The 22,166-nt window shown below is 43.1% G+C and overlaps 2 protein-coding genes across 2 annotated transcripts; both read right to left on the bottom strand.

Annotated features, from left to right (window-relative positions):
- Positions 1–151: 151 nt before the first annotated feature.
- Positions 152–8,912, bottom strand: LOC132447426 (alanine--glyoxylate aminotransferase 2, mitochondrial-like). The gene is made up of 14 exons (XM_060038205.1): positions 8,755–8,912; positions 8,299–8,381; positions 7,851–8,041; positions 7,137–7,260; positions 6,815–6,909; positions 6,077–6,167; positions 5,756–5,849; positions 4,679–4,779; positions 4,449–4,541; positions 3,479–3,611; positions 2,711–2,799; positions 2,466–2,615; positions 891–989; positions 152–466 (listed from the first exon to the last, which is right to left on the bottom strand). Exons 1-14 carry the CDS (start codon positions 8,855–8,857, stop codon positions 365–367), a joined length of 1,548 nt encoding a protein of 515 aa, XP_059894188.1. The 5' UTR covers positions 8,858–8,912; the 3' UTR covers positions 152–364.
- A 187-nt stretch (positions 8,913–9,099) lies between these two features.
- LOC132447428 (alanine--glyoxylate aminotransferase 2, mitochondrial-like) lies at positions 9,100–18,357 on the bottom strand. The gene is made up of 14 exons (XM_060038206.1): positions 18,203–18,357; positions 17,763–17,845; positions 17,251–17,441; positions 16,596–16,719; positions 16,191–16,285; positions 15,663–15,753; positions 15,314–15,407; positions 14,775–14,875; positions 14,544–14,636; positions 12,773–12,905; positions 11,676–11,764; positions 11,422–11,571; positions 10,896–10,994; positions 9,100–10,454 (listed from the first exon to the last, which is right to left on the bottom strand). Exons 1-14 carry the CDS (start codon positions 18,303–18,305, stop codon positions 10,353–10,355), a joined length of 1,548 nt encoding a protein of 515 aa, XP_059894189.1. The 5' UTR covers positions 18,306–18,357; the 3' UTR covers positions 9,100–10,352.
- Between the last annotated feature and the right edge of the window lie 3,809 nt (positions 18,358–22,166).

The following is a 22,166-nucleotide window of genomic DNA, read 5'->3' as shown; positions in this document are numbered from 1 at the left end:
TCAGTTCTCACCACACAACGACGTCTCATCTTTGCTGCTTGAATGTCGGTATGTAATGGTATGGAGTTATTGAAACTTACTACCTGTAAAAAAGACTAGAAATTGAATGTTTATTTTTAAGCCTCGAAAGTTGCACTGGGTGCCTTTAAAGTCCAATGCTTCCCACATGACCAGGTGGCAGGTTGACAACAGCCTTCATCCAAGCAGCCACGACAGGCTGGACTAAAAAATAAAGACCCTGTAAACATGTATTTGACCTTGGACCGCCAACAGTGTGGGCTAAATGAGCCGATTGGTCGGTGTTGAGTTGGGGTTGATTCTTGCAGGCGTATGTTTGGAGACGGCGGGCCACAGGTGGGTGTCGCTATCGTCTGTCCATGTAGTTCTGGATGGATCTGTCGAAGACCGCCAGGAAGTAATCCGCGTCGTCCTTAGTGACGCACATCGGAGGCTGGACCCTGAAGTTCTTTAGTCATAACCCAAACAACAATGATGAGGAGAAGCATTAAAAAGGTTAAAATGTACAGTCCCCCAATGCCTACAGCCTACCAGTAGGCCTACTTTAAGATGCCTCTACCCCTAAACTGCTTATTAACACATCTAAAATATTAATTTAATCAACGAGTGCTAAATGACATGATATTAATAGATCAAGGGTCTGCTGAATGACTCGGTTGTTTTAGAGTAAGGGCTAAATTACTATATAGCAATAGCGTAGCCGTCTCCTATTCAGCTGAATGGCTATTTAGCTGAATGGCAAAAAAGTAATACAGTAAGCAGATTTAAGACTTGATTATAAAGTCCTGCTAAATGACTACATAATAATAAGTAGGGTAGGGTCTGCTAAAGGACTAAACATTAACATAGTGGTGGTTCAAGATGTCTCTCACCTGTCCGTACACGCCTCCCTTCCCTATGAGCACCCCCATGTCCTTGGTCTCCTCAAAGATGTCGTTCATGGCCGCGGGAGACAGAGGAGTTCTGCTCACCTAATGGGTCATCAAGTGTTCCCATGAACCGTCAGAAGAACACTCAATAAAACAAAAAGAAAACCACCAACACTGGTTTTCTTTTTACTAAACATAATACCAAAAATATAAGCACAGGGACACACACACTCAAACATTCATGCACTTTCCAACAATGCTCCCCAAAGCTAATCTTAATGTTAATAGTGGAAGTGGAAGAACCAGAGACGTCGGAGAACCTGACGCAGTCGTTTGAGATTCAGAATCGTCCGGGGGCGCACACAGCATTTGGCCGTGATAATATCTATTATATGATATAGATATCGATGCATAATATGATATTATTTAGATATAGAGCTCCAGGACTCCCGCCGGAGCACCCGGAGTGCTGTGAATATTTACAGAACACGGCCAAAAGCTGTGTGCGCCTCGCCATTGCGATACATCCACTGTAAACACAGAGCATGGTACCATGGCTGCAAGCTGATCAGGGCCAAACCCCCACCCTCTACCTTGACCCGCCACGTTTGTGGAAAGCTCATTGTGGTACTGGCTCGTAGTGGCTGTAATTCTTGAACGTCTTTAAGTAGACCTACTGTATAGGGGCCCACAAACAGCTATATAAAAGCATTCATAAAGTAGCATGCCATGGGACCTTTAACAACGAAGAATTAGGTTGAGTGCAAAACAACATATTATATGACTTTTTTCTTGTTCAAAAGAAGCTTATTTGAAGATAACAATATTTGAACCAGGTTGAAGTTAGATTGTGAAATATCATATCTGGAGGACTATATTACGGTGTCAACTGCATATAAATTAATTTGACACTCTCCTGACCCATGCAACCGGGCGAGAGTCCATTTGGAGGGATTTTTAAAAAGCCTTTTTATCCTCCTCCGCACGTTGATTGAGCACGTGAGAGAGCGAGAGCGAGAGAGAAACGTGCGTCTTGCGTCAAACCTTCCCAGGTACGAAGTCCGGTTACACCGAACTCTGCGACCCACCGAAAAGTGTGACCCCAGGGGGCACTGTTGCACATTTTCTGCAACATGCACGTGTGCATTATATCAAAAACATAAATATAACATAAGATCTCCCCCCACCGGTGGGTCTTTCTTTTCTTGATACTAACATTAATTCCAAACAGCATTTTACACAGTAGCCTATAATAGTAAATACTCAAAGGTAAATCAGCGTAATTTAAGACTGTAGCTTTTTATGGGTAAAGAAGCAACGGTGAAGGACCCTACTAAACGCCCTATCATTGTATGGGTCTGTGAAATGCTAATCAAATCAAATCAAATGTATTTATCAAGCACCTTTAATAAAAAAGGTAAGGGGTTGGGGGGAGATCTTATGTTTTATTTATGTTTTTGTCATGCCTGTCTACGCTTCAAACTCGTGCATATTGCAGAAAATATGCAACAGCGCCCGCTGGGGTCACACTTTTCGGTGGGTCGCAGAATTCGGTTTAACACCGGCCCCGGCCCTCACCTTGTCCTCCACCATCTCCACCCCGATCTGCAGGCCCTTGCCGCGGACGTCGCCGATGATCTCGTGCTTGTCGCGGAGCTTGGCCAGCTCTGTCAGGAGATAGGTGCCCACGACGAGGCTGTTCTGCTGCGTGCCGTCCTCTTTCATAACCTGTCGAGAGGAATGGAGGGGGGGGGGGGTGGTTCACTGTCACTGTTAACTTTTGTAGTTAATGTACTAAATGAAACAGCACAATGAATACCCACGTCCAAGACGGATGAGGCGATGGAGCAGGCCATGGGGTTTCCTCCGTACGTGTTGAAATGAGCTCCCTTGCTGAAGGCAGCAGCGATTTCTTAGAAGAAAATGAGCAAAGTTAATCAGTACTCGAGACTCAGGATCTCTCACACCGTACAATTAGCTCAATAGTGCTCATGGTAGTCAAGGTGGGGGTCAACACTCTACTGCATCAACCCTGTTTAAGATTCAGATACAACCAGCGCACTCCTGCCACAACTGAAGTGCACCGCAGAGTCGCCATCGTTACACATTCACCTGCCCAGAAGATCAAAAGTCAAGAGTAGCAGTTTTACTTATTTACTTGTGTGTACTAATTGCTCCCACAAACCATAGGGACCCGAATCACCATGGACACGGGATTGTATTTCATAATATAATATTATTATTATCTAATTATATATTTACCCTTACCTGATATCCAGGTCCATGTTTTTATTTGAGACTCAGTAGGAATACAGGGAAACAGCCAAACGCAGAATTTAGACTAGGAACTAAACCTGCTCTTATTTTAAAACTCAAGCACATGGAGTTCAAGCCAACGAACTCCATGTGCACCAACAATCAGAAGGAGGACATTGAGTTCATTGCAGCACATGCCTCCTTGGCTCTTCCACAAGAACCATTTATGTAATCCATTAAGGATTACGTTTATTAACTAGCCAATAATTACCAACAAAGGGCTTGTTTCATCTCCATCTTTCTGAGGCTTGGTAGTTGTTGTGGTGCGGTCTCACCCGGTGTCGTTACAAGCGCCCCCATAGGGAAGCCACCAGCGATGCCCTTTGCCATGGTCACTATATCAGGCATCACCTCGTGGCCTTGGAAACCCCAGAAGTGGCTCCCGGTTCGTCCAAATCCAGTCTGGACCTGGTGGATATAAAAAGATGTCAAGTGCGCTTTAGTTGCTTTATGATTGTTTAATTTGTGTGCTTAAAGGTGCTGTAGGTTGTAGTGTCAAGGGCTGTTATTTGAGTGTTATCGGTTAGAAATGGCATAGCCATGAAATGGCTTGTGAGTTGAATGTGCAGGCTTCTGTATGAGACAATCCGAATTATATACTGCTCCCGGCTCATTTCTGACCAATAAGGGTATCGCTTCCCTGGTTCTGGGAGTCCATCTTGCATGGCAATCAAAGGTGGATGATCGCACGCTCGGTTAAAACATCTTGCTCTTTTCTGCGCTTTTTTGCCCACTCTCTGCCCATCCCTCAAATCTGGCCTACACCACCTTCTACAATCAAACACATCTATTGTGTTGTACCAACTAACCCTAACATCTATTCGGCGGGCCTATGATTGGTAATGGCATCACAAAGTAAACGACAAAATGAGTAAGATAAAAAATAGAATGGACGCTATAAAATTGTGCCAAAATATTCAGCGATCTGAATAGGGTCCATATTACATTGACCGTTTTTAAGATTCAGATACAACCAGCACACTCCTTCCACACATGAAGTGCATTGTACAGTCTCCACATTCACCAGGCCGGATGATCACAAGTCAAGAGCAGTAGTTTTACTTATTTACTTCTGTTGACTAATTACTGCGGCAGAAGGAAACACCATAGCTTTTATCCCGTCATCACACACAGGATAAAACATGAAATAAATGCAATCGAAATGACGCTCAAATATTCAGCATTCTGAAAAAGTGGTGAGATGAAATCACGCATCGAGTCAAAGTAAGGGGGTGTTTATTTCACCTCATCAGCGATGCAGACGCCTCCTCTCTCCCGCACCCTTTGGTAGGCCTGCTTCAGGTAGTCTTTGGGGTATTGCACCGCTCCACCTACGCCCTGCTCAGCCGAGTCCAAACCAACACAAATATGTAAAGATTATGCAGAGAACATTATGTAAAAGGAGGTTTAACGGTATGAATTCTGCATTTGTACTGCAACATTGAGACCTGTTCACAAACACGTATGGCTGGTACCTGAATAGGCTCCGCAAAGAACGCAGCCACACGAGACGGAAGGCTGGTGGCAAACGTCTCGTCAAGTTGCCCGATATACTTATCGTTGGCCATGCATTGACCTAGACCACAAAAAGAGATAATGGAGGGATGTGATTCATTTTAAAACAAAATGTGGTTAATTCAAAGAAGAAAGAAGAAAGACATGTTGAGCGGGAGTTGGTTCAGCCATGCATTCCACCGCTGTCCACTACTCTCTGTGACTGCCTACTGATATCTCTTCTCTGATTGGTTCTGATGGCTGGCCACTACCTCACTACGAGAGGCCCCTGCTCCCGCTCAACCAAACACCAAACTTTTCTGTCTACCATGAGGCATTTGAAGCAGTTTGCTTATTTGATTAGTTCTTTCAATTTCTGGGTTGTCTTTATGGGTGAATGCCATTACTGCAAGTTACTTTGGATAAAAGTGTCAGCTAAATAAATGCAATGTAAAAGAACAGATTGGTCAATCTGGGATATCCTCTTGTTGTTTTTTAACAATGCTGGTTCCTTCCATTGTTTTCAAATGAATGCATTAAACTCTTTTTGGATGCACTTGTCGTTGGCAGTGTACACCACACTGCCAAGAAGCGTCCGTCGGTGACTGAGGAACCATTCCAAACATGACATTCCATTGAAAGTCAATCATCTACACCGGGAGACTTTGACTTCCAACCAGACCGCCATGACCCAACGCCTCGACCAAAAGCTCTGCCTTTAGGGCTTCTGTTCAGCCCACAGTCCCTTACAATTATACCCAAGATAAGGGGAAAGGATTTCCACACAGTGCCACGTGATCCTGTTCAACCAACCCACAAACCAGTGTAACACTCAAACCAGTACAGGTGGACCGCAGACCTCACCGTACTACACTACAGTTCTGTGTTAAATATAGACGGAGGGTCAAAGATGTCTAGCCCTAGATGTGGGTTCACTCTCTGCGGAGGCACGGGGATGTAGGTTGGAGGAAACGAGAGGTTGGATGTTGATGTACATTCAGTCTGGTCAATACCTTACAACAGGAAATAGACTGGGTTTTTTGTCGGCTGTGCGCTACCTTGAGGGCAATCGCAGGTCCGGATGGTCTGTACCGGGGAGTCCCGGCAGTGACTCCCGCCCCAGGGCCCTCTGAACACATCAGGACACATGGTCTATTCAGTGGACAAAGGCTGTGTCAGCTGGAACCGCATGCACATCACACCCGTGCAGCAATATGCAGGCCTGGGATACAAATATCCCAGGGGGGTTTGAACCCAAAAGCTTTTAGCTGGGAGTCAAAACCATCCTATCCTCTTATTCTATTTCCCCTCAGGATGAAATAGTGACACTGTGTTGATGATTATGGGGTTCGCTCATAGCTGTGCGAGCGCATACGTACTGTGGTGCAGCCTCCGTTGGCGACGGGGTACTTGTATGCCGAGTTGGAGGTCAGCGCCATGGTTTGGGGGCTACCACCGTGGTATGACCCTCTGGAAGAGACAGGTGTGTCATTGGTTCATTCCTTTTTTGATTGCTATTTATTCTCAAAATGTAACCAGCTGGCAGGAGGAAATACAAGCGTTGCCCGGGTGATGTCACCATACTTGTGGTATGAAGTGACCGCCCCTTGAACTACTTCAGCCAATCAAGAAGCCTTATTGCAGTAACCAGTGGTTTAGCCAGTGGAGCTGCCCATATAGACGCAGGACAAACACAGGTTTCGCTCCTAATAATGGGTCTGCTATCTTTGTATACCAGGGCGCTGGTTGTAAACTTATCTCCACTAATCTGGTCTGCTACACGTGCCCTGGTACACTAAGTAGCAGACCCATCATGAATGTAATGAAAGACACCCGTGTGTATCTGAAATGGTCTACTGTGTTTAACTTATTGAAAATAATTGTTAATTTCTATGTCAACATTGTCGATATTTTCTGCTAAATCATAAATACATTTAACATGCATTTATTTTTTTACTTTTCCTTTTTTTTTTAATTATCTAGCATCTATGACGATGTGAAGCACCTGGAGTCTGCCTCGTGTATGAAAAGTGCGATATAAATAAAGTTGCCGTGCCTTGCCTATATGATCTCATATTATGAAAAGTATATCCATGAAAATAGATAAATGAGACCACCTGAGGGTGATGATGTCATGGTTGCCTGTGTGAAGTCTGGCCATTAGCATAGCTAGGTCGTTAGCCTCGGAGCCACTGTTGGTCAGGTAGACCACCTAAAGGAGGAGGAAGAAGACCAACTATTATTTAGTATTTATCGCATATTGTAGATTGTCATGGTTGGCGAAGAGAATGAGGGTGACAATGATGCATTTTCAATGTGTAAATGAAATATGTTCAAATTATTATTTTTAAATATTTTCTTCCATAAACTGAGACCTAGTAATTGAAAGAAATGTACTTTGATTCCGAAAACTTTAAAAGGGCAGCAGGCGCCTCTGACCTTGAGGGGGTCTGGGAGGAGAGAGGCCAGTTTCTCACAGTACTCCTGCAGAGGGGGGGTGACGTAGATGCAGGTCGTGTGCCATAACCTCTTCATCTGGGCCACCGCGACAGCCGTCACCTTCCTGATACAAAAGAAATACATGGAAGAATTGCTTAGCATTTACATTAAGGGTATTTCGCTATTTTTGAGGCTTTTATCCAAAGCGACTTATAACCAACATACACACGTTCACACACCGACGGCGGAGTCGACCATGCCAGGCGACAGCCAGCTCGTCGGGAGCAGTTAGGGTCAGCTAGGAGGTGCCGGGGTTGAACTAGCAACCTCCTGAATACAAGTCAACCCGCTCTACCTCCAAAGCTCATACTGCTTGTGCTGCTATTCATGCCATCTTTTCTTCACCCTGCTTTCCTGTCTCTTCACTGTCCTTGACGCAATATACATATATATATATATATATATATATATATATATATATATATATATATATATATATATATATATATATATGTATATATGTATATATATGTGTATATATATATATATATATATATACACACACACTAATGTACACGATAAATATAATCATGGAAGAGATCCAAACTAGCCACAGATCCCTTAACGTTTAAAAAAGTCTGCTCGTACTAAACGAGTCAACAGCGTAACGCTGAGGCGAGTGAGGAGAACAGTGCGGTGTCGACGGGGTCTTACGGATGGCAGTGTCCTACGCTGACGGTGGCCACTCCCGCAAAGAAGTCCAGGTAGCGCTTGCCGTCCGTGTCCCACAGCCACTGCATGTGGCCCTGGTGGATGAACACCGGGCTCTTGTAGGAGGTCACCTTCATGGTCATGGGGTGGCAGTTGAGCTTGCGGATCTCCATCATGCGCAGCTTGGACATGCCCTGCAGAGAGGACGAGAGGGAACGACAGAGAGAGAGAGAGAGAGAGAGAGAGAGAGAGAGAGAGAGAGAGAGAGAGAGAGAGAGAGAGAGAGAGAGAGAGAGAGAGAGAGAGAGAGAGAGAGAGAGAGAGAGAGAGATAGATCATGTGAATCTTTTTTGTTGTTTTTTGTTGTTTGCCTATCCAGACATGCAATTGTACTCTCCACACTTCACAAGTCCTCACAAATCATTGGTGCACTAGTTAAACAGGTGCTCACTTGATGTTTCAGAGGTTTGAAGTCACATGGAGGCATTGGAGGAAGGTCATGTGACTTGTGTGCTGCTTTCTGACAGGCTGCCCCTGTGGAAAGGTATTGCGGAAAGAGATTATCTACTTGTTGCTTTTAATGCATTAATTTAACATCCCTTTCCTCGCACAGCTCACCTTTGTTACATTTTATTCACTGTGTTTGCCATAGTATATTATCAGAGTTGCAGTATAACGTGATCATTATGCACAGTGACTTATATGCAAGGGTCATATACTGTATGGAGGTCATAAAACACAGTAGTTACAATGAGTAAATACAATTAAAAAGCAAGTGTAAAACACTTAAATCATGCATTTGTATTTTACATTTACAGTAGTTTGCAGACCAGCTTCTGGCACTTTTCCAATAGTTTTGAGTTGTTGTTTTAGCAAGTCTGAAACCACAAACATGGCGTAAACTTACCACTGGCACAGTGGAATTTGGCCAAAGCGGCCAAATTACAAGTTTTAGACATTCTGCTACCAACATGTGGTACCCTTGTCAAGCGAGGGACAGCCTTCAGCATGCTGGCGGTAGGTCCTTCTGCTTCTATCCAGACACTGCAGGTTCGTCCTCAACAGATAGAGCGATGGTGGGCGGGAGGAATCCAGCCAATCACACCGCGACAACCATTACTTACGTGTCAATCATAAACCCACTGTTTTGGAGACATTGATATAGTTCCTTTACCCATTTTCAAATCACAATAAAGCAAAGCTTTCCCCTAATTATAAAAATACATTAAGCTATAAGCGGGTAGGCACAAAGGGGTAGGCACAAAGGCTGCATTCCAATTAGGTCAGGGAGCGACGTGGGGCCCCTTGATTCTATCCACCGAATTCCGTTGCCCTGGGATCTTTTAGTAACGGAGCTCTCTGGCTCCACCCCAAGCGCAAGAAGGAAACGAAAGAAACCCAGATAACAGGACCCCATGAGTGGTTTGACTTTTGCATGGATCCGGAAGATGGAAATTACCCTTACCTTCTTTAATAGGTCCACGAGAAGGAAGGGAAAATGGACACACAGACATCTCAACAAGTGCTCTGAGATGCTTTTAGTTTTCCGTGTGGCGGTGAGTGTTGTGCAAATATAGCCTATATTTAAGAGATTGTTTTTTCTGAAGGCCTATATCTACGTGTTCTTCATTAGAAATAATGAACTTTATTCTACGTCAGAAAGTAAGAGTCTTTAATGCAGGTGAACCTTCCAGAAGGAACAAACGATTCGGTCCATAGATTCCGCTTGGTATTTTCCTTTTCCCGTCAACAATATAGCAGCCTTTTTTTTTAAATTATTTAATCATTCACAGCATGTGACATGCGAGTTATATACATATTGGACTGAAATTTGCCCAAATCAAACCTCATTCTAATAAAATCTGGGCTGTACATGATTAAAAATGGGTGGTTGGTCCAAAGAATAATTTGTTATATCAAATCTAAACATATCCGTGCCAGACGCCTATATTAAAATCCAAAGATATACAATGAAAGTATAGAAGTACAATTTGTGAATCATAAAATGTGTTCCTACAGCCAGCTTCCAATTGTCATTTTTAAAAACCGACTACTTTACATGATTCTTTCTTCATACAGCGTAATAATTGCTATCAAGATAGGTGATCACTTTTCCACACACTTCATCTGTCTTTCTCTCATCTCTATCTCGCGTAGTCTATAGAGCTATCCATCTTTCTTCCTCTAAATGTCTCATTCTCCATCTCTCTCTTTCTATCTCTCAATTGCGTTATTTGTAGGTGTTAAGCTGATTGACAGGTGGCTTCTCTCTGGTGTTAAAATCCAATGCTTCCCACATGACCAGGTGGCAGGTTGACAACAGCCTTCATCCAAGCAGCCACGACAGAGGCTGGACTAAAAAACAAAAAAAACATTCAGACACTGACAACATGTATTTGACCTTTGACCCCCGACGGTGGGGCTATAAAACGATTGGTCGGTGATGAGTTGGGGTTGATTCTTGCAGGCGTATGTTTGGAGACGGCGGGCCACAGGTGGGTGTCGCTATCGTCTGTCCATGTAGTTCTGGATGGATCTGTCGAAGACCGCCAGGAAGTAATCCGCGTCGTCCTTTGTGACGCACATCGGAGGCTGGACCCTGAAGCTCTTTAGTCATAACCCAAACAACAATGATGAGGAGAAGCATTAAAAAGGTTAAAATGAACTGTCCCCCAATGCATACAGCCTACCAGTAGGCCTACTTTAAGATGCCCCTACCCCTCAGCTGCTTATTAACATGCATCTAAGATTCATTTTTAATCAAAGAGGCTTAAAACAGTGCTAAATTACATATAATATTACAAATATAATATTAATAGAGCAAGGGTCTGCTGAATGACTTTGTTGTTGTAGAGTAAGGGTCGGCTAAATGACTATGTAGTAACAGAGTAAGGGTCTCCTAAATGGCTAAATAGTGATAAAGTAAGCAGATTTATGAGTAGATAGTAACAATAAGGGTCTGATGAATGACTAAATAGTAATAAAGTAAAGTCCGCTTTATGACTAAACAGTAACAGAGTGGTATTAAACTGTAAAGGCGTCTCTCACCTGTCCGTACACGCCTCCCTTCCCTATGAGCACCCCCATGTCCTTGGTGTCCTCAAAGATGTCGTTCATGGCCGCGAGAGACAGAGGGGTTCTGCTTACCTATGGGTCATCAAGTGTTCCCATTAACCATTCAGAAGAACACTCAATATACCCACCCCCCCTCCCCCCGCAACACACACACACACACACACACACACTGTTGCCAGCGTTACAGCATAACTCGTTTGCGGTTAGGAAGAAGAGTAGCAAACCATTTCGGTTCCCTCAATCACTAATGGCAGCAAACAACATGACTGCCACTCCAGGCTAATGGTTAACCTCGCCGCGACTCTCTCCAGAACCGTGCACCCTGAGGACACCGGGCTGAGAGGCTCTTTGAAGGGATTTGTCAAAGACCCATTATCTCCTCCTCTGCACGTTGAACGAGCACGTGTGCGAGCGAGAGAGAGAGAGAGAGAGAAACGTGCGTCTTACGTCGTCAACCCTTCCCAGGTACCAAGTCCAGCTCTGGGCCCCCGGCCCTCACCTTGTCCTCCACCATCTCCACCCCGATCTGCAGGCCCTTGCCGCGGACGTCGCCGATGATCTCGTGCTTGTCGCGGAGCTTGGCCAGCTCTGTCAGGAGATAGGTGCCCACGACGAGGCTGTTCTGCTGCGTGCCGTCCTCTTTTATAACCTGTCGAGAGGAATGGAGGGGGGGGGGGGTTCACTGTTACCTAGATTTCAATGTCCAACTTTTGTAGTTAATGTACTAAATGAAACAGCACAATGAATACCCACGTCCAAGACGGATGAGGCGATGGAGCAGGCCATGGGGTTTCCTCCGTACGTGTTGAAATGAGCTCCCTTGCTGAAGGCAGCAGCGATTTCTTAGAAGAAAATGAGCAAAGTTAATCAGTACTCGAGACTCAGGATCTCTCACACCGTACAATTAGCTCAATAGTGCTCATGGTAGTCAAGGTGGGGGTCAACACTCTACTGCATCAACCCTGTTTAAGATTCAGATACAACCAGCGCACTCCTGCCACAACTGAAGTGCACCGCAGAGTCGCCATCGTTACACATTCACCTGCCCAGAAGATCAAAAGTCAAGAGTAGCAGTTTTACTTATTTACTTGTGTGTACTAATTGCTGCTACAAACCATAGGGACCCGAATCACCATGGACACGGGATTGTATTTTGTAATAGTTATTTAACAATTATTCGCCAAAGGCTAAGGAAATAGTATTCATACACTATTCATGGAGTCTGAGGTGAATAATTGTTTTAGTATTGACTACACGTGAACACTCCAAAAATAAACAAGATAACACTTTTTGCCGGGATTTATTTGTTTTCATTAGTGGTTTATTGTTTTTTATTAGCGTGACGAGACGACCTTCACGTGATGAAAACCACATCCCGAGTTTGAGATGTCAATCATGGGATATTGCCCAATATCCCGAGATAGCGAACCAATCAAATTGCGCCATCTTAGGAGGTTCACGTGTAGCATATACTAAAATATAATATTATTATTATAATATCATTATATATTTACCCTTACCTGACATCCAGGGCCATGTCTTTATTTGAGACTCAGCAAGAATACAGGAAAACATCCAAAACACAGACTTTTGTAACTGGGAACTAAACCTGCTCTTATTTTGAAACTCAAAAGAGCACATGGAGTTCAAGCCAACGAACTCCATGTGCACCAACAATCAGAAGGAGGACATTGACTTCATTGCAGCACATGCCTCCTTGGCTCTTTCACAAGAACCATTTATGTAATCCATTAAGGATTACGTTTATTAACTAGCCAATAATTACCAACAAAGGGCTTGTTTCATCTCCATCTTTCTGAGGCTTGGTAGTTGTTGTGGTGCGGTCTCACCCGGTGTCGTTACAAGCGCCCCCATAGGGAAGCCACCAGCGATGCCCTTTGCCATGGTCACTATATCAGGCATCACCTCGTGGCCTTGGAAACCCCAGAAGTGGCTCCCGGTTCGTCCAAATCCAGTCTGGACCTGGTGGATATAAAAAGATGTCATGTTTTTAAGATTCAGATACAACCAGCACACTCCTTCCACACATGAAGTGCATTGTACAGTCTCCACATTCACCAGCCCGGATGATCACAAGTCAAGAGCAGTAGTTTTACTTATACTTCTGTTGACTAATTGCTGGGGCAAATAAACAACCATAGAGACACCAATCACCATTGACTCGCGATAAAACATGAAATAGATGCAATTAAAATTATGCTCAAATATTCTGCGATCTGAAAATGGAGTGATATGAAATCCCCCACAAAATGACGTCAAGGCAAGGCAAGGCAACTTTATTTATATAGCACTTTTCATACACAAGGCAGACTCAAAGTGCTTCACATATAAACATTGTCATACAATAAAATAAAATAATAGATAAGTAAAAGAAAACATATGCAAAGAAATGAGTAAAATAGAAAGTGCAATGTATTTAAGAGAAAATTAAATTGAAAGTTAAAAAGGCTTTTTAGTAAGTAAAATTGAAAGTGCAATGTATTTAAGATCAGATCAACAGTCTCTCTGGAACCCAAGTCGGGAATACAACCCGACCTAAAGGAACTTGGTCCTTTCTCTGGAACTCCAATCCAGATTCTAGGACTGTAACCCAGACAGTAACCAGCTTGCGTGTGTGTACACGCAAGCACACTGACACACACTCGCGCAGGTAATGCTATGGTTACAGGTTCCGATATTTAATGGGGCTACCCACGGCAATTATGTTTACACTCATGGTATTGTAAGATGCCTTAGTTAAGTTCTAGCATACATAAATGGCATCTCTATACTAATCTGTATAGCACAGCCCGAGAGGCTGCACATTGGTGGGTGATAGTGTTTAAATGTGGGCGATAGTGTTTAAATGTGGGCGATAGTGTTTACATGTGGTCGATAGGGTTGACATGTGGTCCATAGTGTTTAAATGTGGTCGATAGTGTTTAAATGTGGTCGATAGTGTTTACATGTGGTCGATATTGTTTAAATGTGATCGACAGTGTTTAAATATGGTCGATAGTGTTTAAATGTTCTTTTCCCTCACTCTCCACCTCATCCCTAACTCTCCACCTCAAGCTGGTGTGTAGTGAGCGTTCTGGCACCGATTGGCTGCCGTGCATCACCCAAGTGGGTGCTACATATTGGTGGTGGTTAGTGAGGTCCCCCCTTCACTTTAGGCGTCTTTGAGTGTTATTAATTATTATTCTTCTTCATGTTTAACCTCTGTTTTCCTTTTATTCCTAGTCTGTTTTACATAGTTTTGAATGATGACTATATGCTCTGTAAGGTGACCTTGGGTGTCTTGAAAGGCGCCTCTAAATTAAATGTATTATTATTATTATTATTATTATTAGAACTTGGAAACGTCTCCCACAGAGCTCGGTCTCAGAATTCCACCCACACACAAACTCAGGAGTTTATTCCAGCTATTTGTTGCATAGTAACTAAATCCTGCTTTCCCATGTTTCGTGTTTACTCTGGGGATAATTAACAGATTGGTCTCAGAAGATCTTAGTGTTCGAGAAGGCTTATGTAGTGGAAGCATATCAGTTAAATATTTTGGGCCTAAACCATGTAGGGATTTATAGGTTAGCAAACAGGGGGGGGGGGTGTTTATTTCACCTCATCAGCGATGCAGACGCCTCCTCTCTCCCGCACCCTTTGGTAGGCCTGCTTCAGGTAGTCTTTGGGGTATTGCACCGCCGCACCCATGCCCTGCACAGCCGAGTCCAAACCAACACAAATATGTAAATACTACACATTTCAGAGAATATTATTTAAAAGTTCAACGGTATGAATTCTGCATTCGTACTGCAACATTGAGACATGTTCACAAACACGTATGGCTGGTACCTGAATAGGCTCCGCAAAGAACCCAGCCACACGAGACGGAAGGCTGGTGGCAAATGTCTCGTCAAGTTGCCCGATATACTTATCGTTGGCCATGCATTGACCTAGATGACACAGAGAGACGAGAGATGTGATTCATTTTAAAACAAAATGTATATATTTTTTTGGTGTAGGACTTGGTACACCACAGCCCTTCCACTACGCTCTGTAACTGCCTAATGGCATCTCTTCTCTGATTGGTTCTGATGGCTTGCTACTCCCTCACTATGAGAGGCCCCTGCTCACACTCAACCAGTCACTGAGTGTTTCTTGTCCTGGCTGCACAATGGTTGAACGAGCTAACCGGACCGTACTACACTACAGTCCTGTGTTAAATACAGACGGAGGGTCAAAGATCACCCGGCTCTACCCCTAGATGTGGGTTCACTCTCAGCTGGGGCACAGGGATGAAGGTTGGAGGTCAGATGTTGTTGATGTACATTCAGTCTGGTCAATACCTTACAACATGAAATAGACTGGGTTCTTTGTCGGCTGTGCGCTACCTTGAGGGCAATCGCAGGTCCGGATGGTCTGTACCGGGGAGTCCCGGCAGTGACTCCCTCCCCAGGGCCCTCTGAACACATCAGGACACATGGTCTATTCAGTGGACAAAGGCTGTGTCAGCTGGAACCGCATACTCTATTATGTATATCATTATTTTGTGTTTGGCAGATGTTTCCCCCTCTAAGAGTTAATGCACGGGCTGGGTATCTTCTTCATGGATGCTGACGTAACCTTTTAGCTGGGAGTCAAAACCATCCTAACCACTTATTCTATTTCCCCTCAGGATGAAATAGTGACACTGTGTTATGATTATGGAGTTCGCTCATAGCTGTTCGAGCGCATACGTACTGCGGTGCCGCCTCCGTTGGCGACGGGGTACTTGAATGCTGAGTTGGAGGTCAGCGCCATGGTTTGTTGGCTACCACCGTGGTATGACCCTCTGGAAGAGACAGGTGTGTCTTAGGTTAATTTATTTTTTGATTGCTATTTATTCTCAAAATGTAACCAGCTGGCAGGAGGAAATACAAGTGTTGCCCGGGTGATGTCACTTCTTACCATACTTGAACTACTTCAGCCAATCAGAAACACTTGTTGCGGTAACCGGTGGTTCAACCAGTGCCGCTATGTTCTATGTCGACATAGTGTATATTTCTGCTTAATCTTAAATAAATAACTTTAAAAAGTTTTTCTTTTACTTATCTATTTTTTGGTATTATTTAATTTAATTGTATGGTGATGTTTCTATGTGAAGCACTTTGAGTCTGCCTCATGTATGAAAAGTTCTATAAAAATAAAGATGCCTTGAGTTGCCTTTACGATCAAATATATTCTCACATTATGAAAAGTATATCCATGAAAGTAGTGAAATGAAACCACCTGAGGGAGATCATGTCATGGTTGCCCGTGTGAAGTCTGGCCATTAGCATAGCTAGGTCGTTAGCCTCAGAGCCGCTGTTGGTCAGGTAGACCACCTAAAGGAGGAAGAAGACCATCCCTTCACCGCTCATACTAACCGATAGTTGGTTTGTAAGTTTGTTAGTTTGTTTAAGCTGGTCTAATTTAAAACGATCCACTATTTATCACATATTTATAGTTTGGTTGTTTGCATTTTATGTTCCATTTCTTGTTTGTTGATAGTTATGGTTGGCGGAGAGATTGAGGGTGTCAATAATGCATTTTCAATGTCTAATAATGACAATAAATACTATTTACAGTCAAATTATTATCACAATATATTTTCTGATTACAAAAACGACAAAAGGGGCAGCAGGCGCCTCTGACCTTGAGGGGGTCTGGGAGGAGAGAGGCCAGTTTCTCACAGTACTCCTGCAGAGGGGGGGTGACGTAGATGCAGGTCGTGTGCCATAACCTCTTCATCTGGGCCACCGCGACAGCCGTCGCCTTCCTGGTACAAAAGAAATACATGGAAGAATTGCTTCGCGGCTCATTTATATGATGGGTATTTAGCTTTTTTTTGGACAAAAAAATAGCGACTTAGAACCATTATAGAGATGTTCTCACACCGACGCCATGCAAGGCGACAGCCAGCTTGGCAGGAGTAGTTAGGGTTATGTGTCCTGCTCAGGGACACCTCGACTCTCGGGGGATCGAACTAGCAACCTTCTGTTTACAAGTCAACCCGCTCTACCTCTGAAGCTCACCCTGCTTGTGCTGCTAGTCATTCCATCTTTTCGTCATCTTCATTTCCTGTCTCTTCACTTTCCTTGACACTATATATATATATATATATATATATATATATATATATACACACACACTAATGTACACAAGAAATTGAATCATGGAAGAGAACCAAACTAGTCACGATGAGATCCTGGGTACCGTAACGGTTTAAAAAGTCTACTCATTCTAAACGGGTCAACAGCGTAACGTTGAGGCGAGTGAGGAGAACAGTGCGGTGTCGACGGGGTCTTACGGATGGCAGTGTCCTACGCTGACGGTGGCCACTCCTGCAAAGAAGTCCAGATAGCGCTTGCCGTCTGTGTCCCACAGCCACTGCATGTGGCCCTGGTGGATGAACACCGGGCTCTTGTAGTAGGTCACCTTCATGGTCATGGGCTGGCAGTTGAGCTTGCGGATCTCCATCATGTGCAGCTTGGACATGCCCTGCAGAGAGGACGAGAGGGAACGACAGAGAGAGAGAGAGAGAGAGAGAGAGAGAGAGAGAGAGAGAGAGAGAGAGAGAGAGAGAGAGAGAGAGAGAGAGAGAGAGAGAGAGAGCGAGAGAGAGAGAGAGAGCGAGAGAGAGAGCGAGAGAGAGAGCGAGAGAGAGAGCGAGAGAGAGAGAGAGAGAGAGAGAGAGATCATGTGAATCTTTTTTGTTGTTTTTTGTTGTTTGCCTATCCAGACATGCAATTGTACTCTCCACACTTCACAAGTCCACACAAATCATTGGTTCAAAACTTCACTAGTTAATCAGGTGCTCACTTGATGCTTCAGAGGTTGGAAGTCACATGGAGGCATTGGAGGAAGGTCATGTGACTTGTGTGCTGCTTTTTGACAGGCTGCCCCTGTGGAAAGGGATTGCGGAAAGAGATTATCTAATTGTTGCTTTTAAGGCATTAATTTAACATCCCTTTCCTCGCACAGCTCACCTTTGTTACATGTTATTCACTGTGTTTGCCATAGTATATTATCAGATGTGCAGTATAACGTGATCATCATGCACAGTGACTTGAATGCAAGGGTCATATAGGTCATAAAACACAGTAGTTACAATGAGTAAATACAATTAAAAAAGCAACACTTCAAATATGCATTTGTATTTTACATTTACAGTAGTTTGCAGACCAGCTTCTGGCACTTTTCCAATAGTTTTGAGTTGTTGTTTTAGCAAGTCTGAAACCACAAACATGGCGTAAACTTACCACTAGCACGGTGGAATTTGGCGAAAGCGACCAAATTACAAGTTTTCGACATTCTGCTACCAACATGTGGTACGCTTGTCAAGCGAGGGACAGCCTTCAGCATGCTGGCGGTAGGTTCTTCTAATTCTGTTTGGACACCGCAGGTTCGTCCTCAACAGATATGGTGATGATGGGCGGGAGGAATCCAGCCAATCACACCGCGAACAACCATTAATAACGTTCATTTAAGTGTCAATCATAAACCCACTTTTTGGAGACTTTCATATGGTTCCTTTACCCATTTTCAAAATCAGTAACTGGCTTCATCAGTAGCTGAAGCTAGCAGATTAAAATAGGTTATCAGTGCGTGATGAGTAAAGTATGCCAGCCACAATGCTTTTGACCCAAATTGTGTTTTAATCCATACAAATGGATTCATTTCACTATTAACAAAAACATGTATAGATAAGTTACCTGTAACAAACTGTTAGGTTAGTGTGATGGAAAATCACTAATAATAAAATGTTACGTTTTTCTTTAGGGTTTGTATACTATTCCGTGTATGATCTTGCCACCCTGTTATTCTGCAGGGTTGTCTAAAATGTAAATCTTAGTGTTTCATGTGATGTAATCTGGTTTCACATTCTGTTTCTGTGTTGTCTGTAGTTTGGTTTGGGCCTGTTTTCCTTGACCCCCTGGGGAGCATAGAGAAGCAAAAGGTGATAAGGAACAGCCTCAACCACCTTCTCAACCTCTTAAGGAACTAAAATCAATCGATTAACATCTGGTTAACAAAGGCTTTTGGTTTATTGGGGGGCCACTGCCCTCAAGGATCCGATCTAAGTGTATAAAAACTCCTGACTTTGGTCACTCAGCGGACTTCTCTGAGCGTGTATTTTAGAGTATGAAGTAAGACGCAGGGCGAACTCCCATCTGAGGCCTCAGATTATTGTAGTGTATGCCTGTTATGTTGTTTGTTGATGCATATTGTGATGTATCGTGTGTATTGTGTGCTTTTTGCATCTAAATATCTCATCTGTCTTAGACGCAAACTCTGATAGAGAAATTGCCACGACATTAGTTCATAATTTCCCCACGGTTGTTTCCCAAGTGTGAAAATCGCCTACAGTCTGCTTTTTAAGTTTGAGCATTTTTTGTGAATCTGCTTCATATACAAAGTAATTATACCCAATCGCCATCTCCAAGTCATGTCAATATCATGTCATTGAACTAGCGTCGCTCACCTACACGCTAAGTGAGTTGAGGCATCATAAGGCAGTCAGTTCATATATACAGGTCATCTGTGAGAACCCTTTTCTTTTTAAATGATTTGCTGAAATGGGGCATCAACTATCTATAGCTTGTGGCAGATATCCATATGCATATCAGGGGACCCGACCCCCGGATTGGGAACCACTGGGGTAAGGGTAACAACAAATTCTGCAAGACAGGTTCACTATCCTCAGTCAGACACCCCTTTGGACCAGAAGTACACTTTAATATATTCATGTTATCAGAAGCCTATTACCAAGGTGGCAGGAACATTTGACTCCTAAACAAAAGCTACTGGGTTCGTTACCAGAGGACTACGGTCTCATAAACTGCTCTGGATTTAAGTGTCTACATCACTAAATAGCAAATAGTCGAAGTGAGCATCCTGATTAGAGCAGGGTTTAGAGGTCTGCCTCATCGAAACACAACTAGCATAAAGGCTCCTTTCATGAAGCTACTACTTCAGTGAAGCATGCGTGTATTTTTGCCCCCAAGAAAAAAACATTCTTCATTATCAAGGAAGAAATCTGGAGAAGGGACACAGAGTTGGGAGGTCCTTCCTTCAAGGGTTACCTTGAACCACCTACAAGGTTCCTGCAGGTGATACCTGAGATTTTATTCAAGAACCTTCTTTGTACAGCCCTTCTATGTGTATGGTGGTCCAGGAAAAGAGTGGATCACAAGCTAAACTATTTTATCAAGTAAGATGAGGTTGTTAGAAAACAGAAAAAATAAAAACGAGGGCATTGTGGAGAAGAGAAGCCTCTATCATATGTCTGGACGGATTTCTGTTGGGTGAGGTTAAAGACTCCTACCAGTTTAACAAGTTCACAGACATTTTAGTTATTACAATTGTCCAGCAATAATTACCCTGTATAGTTACAGGAGGGCACGGTTAAGAATTTGTGTCTGCAAAACATCTGGAATATCAGAGGAATCCATTTAGCGGTTTGTCGATAACAAAAACTCCAGGATTCCACCTATATCCCTCATTGGACAACAATAAAACTTTAATATAAATATGTTATTGGTATAGTTATACTTATAACTGCAGATGGGATGCCTGTCCCCATCTGCCCATGTGGTAGACCCACCTACGCACTGTTTTTCTGTAATAAGTTCAGGAAAACTGAATAAATCATTCAGTGAGCTCCTGTCCTCACTTGACTCTCGCTTCCTACGCTGCGGGAAGGTTGTGAGGACCCTATGGTCATATCTGTGAGTTGTTTGTGTTATGTTATTTCATCTTGCTTTTGTGCCATTCCTTTTTAGTTAAAAAATCGCAATGTGTAACATTTGAACCAGCTTATTGTTATTGGTTGTAAAAGTTTTCTATGTGTGACACTAGGTTTTTGAAAAGACAAAGATATATTATTAGCCCCCTCCTATTCTTTATTCAGTTAATGCAAATGTCTCAAAAACAACATGCAATTTAATAGGGCATCAGTAGCTGACAGCAGAGTACAATAAGTTGTCAGTACGTGAGTAGTAAAGTATTCAAGAGAAATTCCCAACAGAACGATAAATGTGTTGGGAGCCATGTCTTAGTGTCTGTGTAACACACTCTACAGGCCTAATGTGGTCCACCAAACCAAATGTTACGTTGAGGAAAATGGATTATTTCACCATCAGCAAAAACATGTATTCCATGATAATAATAATAATAATATGATAGATCATTTACCTGGTACAAACTGCTAGGTTAGTTCATAATTTCCCAATGGTTGTTTAATTTTTAAACGTGAAAATCGGCTTTAATCTGCTGGGTCATCACCAAATGGGTCATCAACTATCTACTTATGTCAGCAATCTCCTGTGTCCCCATATGCCCATATATCAAGACCCCCCGGTTGGGAACCACTGTGGTAAGGGTAACAGCAAATTCTGTAAGACATGTTCACTGTCCTCAGTCAGACATCCCTATGGATCAGAAATACAATTTTTGGCAAATAGTCGAAGTGAGCATCCTGATTAGAGGTCTGCTTCATCGAAACACAACTAGCATAAAGGCTCCTTTCATGAAGCTACTACTTCAGTGAAGCATGTGTGTATTTTTGCCCCCAAGAAAAAACGTTCTTTATTATCAAGGAAGAAATCTGGAGAAGGGACACACAGTTGTGAGGTCCTTCCTTCAAGGGACGGTTAGGCATACAGTGGGTGCCAAATACACAAGGTTACTGCTGGTGATACCTGAGATTTTATTCAAGAACCTTCTTTGTTCAGCCCCTCTATGTGTATGGTGGTCCAGGAAAAGTGTGGATCACAAGCTAAACTGTTTTATCAGGTAACATGAGGTAAAGAGAGAAGAGGAGCTCCTGTTATAGGTATGGACGGATTTCTTTTGGGTCAGGCTAAAAGACTCCTACCAGTTTAACAAGTTTGCAGAGGGAAGCAGGATATTATTTATTAAAATTGTCCAACAATAATTAAACTGTACAGTTACAGGAGGGCACGGTTAAGAATTGATGTTGGCAAAACATCTGGAAATTTAGATTAGTTCAGTTAGCGTTTTGTCGATAACACAATATCAAGGATTCCACACATATACCTCATTGGACGACAATAAAACTTTAATATAACTATGTTATTGGTATAGTTATACATATGTTATAACTGCAGAAGGGATGCCTGCCCCTGTCTGCCCATGTGGTAGACCTACCTACGCAATGTTTTTCTGTAATAAGTAAAGAATGTGCTCACTGAATGAATCATT

The sequence above is a fragment of the Gadus macrocephalus genome, chromosome 19 (assembly GCF_031168955.1).
Source record: "Gadus macrocephalus chromosome 19, ASM3116895v1".
Taxonomy (NCBI): Eukaryota; Metazoa; Chordata; class Actinopteri; order Gadiformes; family Gadidae; genus Gadus; species Gadus macrocephalus.
The sequence above is the reverse complement of the archived record's forward strand: the minus strand, read 5'-3'. Positions and strand labels throughout refer to the sequence as shown.

What these genes read in the sequence shown, in the direction of transcription:
- LOC132447426 (XM_060038205.1), bottom strand. Translation starts at nt 8,857, where the DNA reads ATGCTGAAGGCTGTCCCTCGCTTGACAAGGGTACCACATGTTGGTAGC. An exon ending in AGCGTAGGACACTGCCATCC is followed by an intron (nt 7,261 to 7,850) that starts GTAAGACCCCGT and finishes CTTTTGTATCAG; the next exon opens with GAAGGTGACGGCTGTCGCGG. An exon ending in CATGACATCATCACCCTCAG is followed by an intron (nt 6,168 to 6,814) that starts GTGGTCTCATTT and finishes TGTCTCTTCCAG; the next exon opens with AGGGTCATACCACGGTGGTA.
- LOC132447428 (XM_060038206.1), bottom strand. Translation starts at nt 18,305, where the DNA reads ATGCTGAAGGCTGTCCCTCGCTTGACAAGCGTACCACATGTTGGTAGC. An exon ending in CAAATTCCACCGTGCTAGTG is followed by an intron (nt 17,846 to 18,202) that starts GTAAGTTTACGC and finishes CCCTTTCCACAG; the next exon opens with GGGCAGCCTGTCAAAAAGCA. An exon ending in GACCTGCGATTGCCCTCAAG is followed by an intron (nt 14,876 to 15,313) that starts GTAGCGCACAGC and finishes TGTGTCATCTAG; the next exon opens with GTCAATGCATGGCCAACGAT.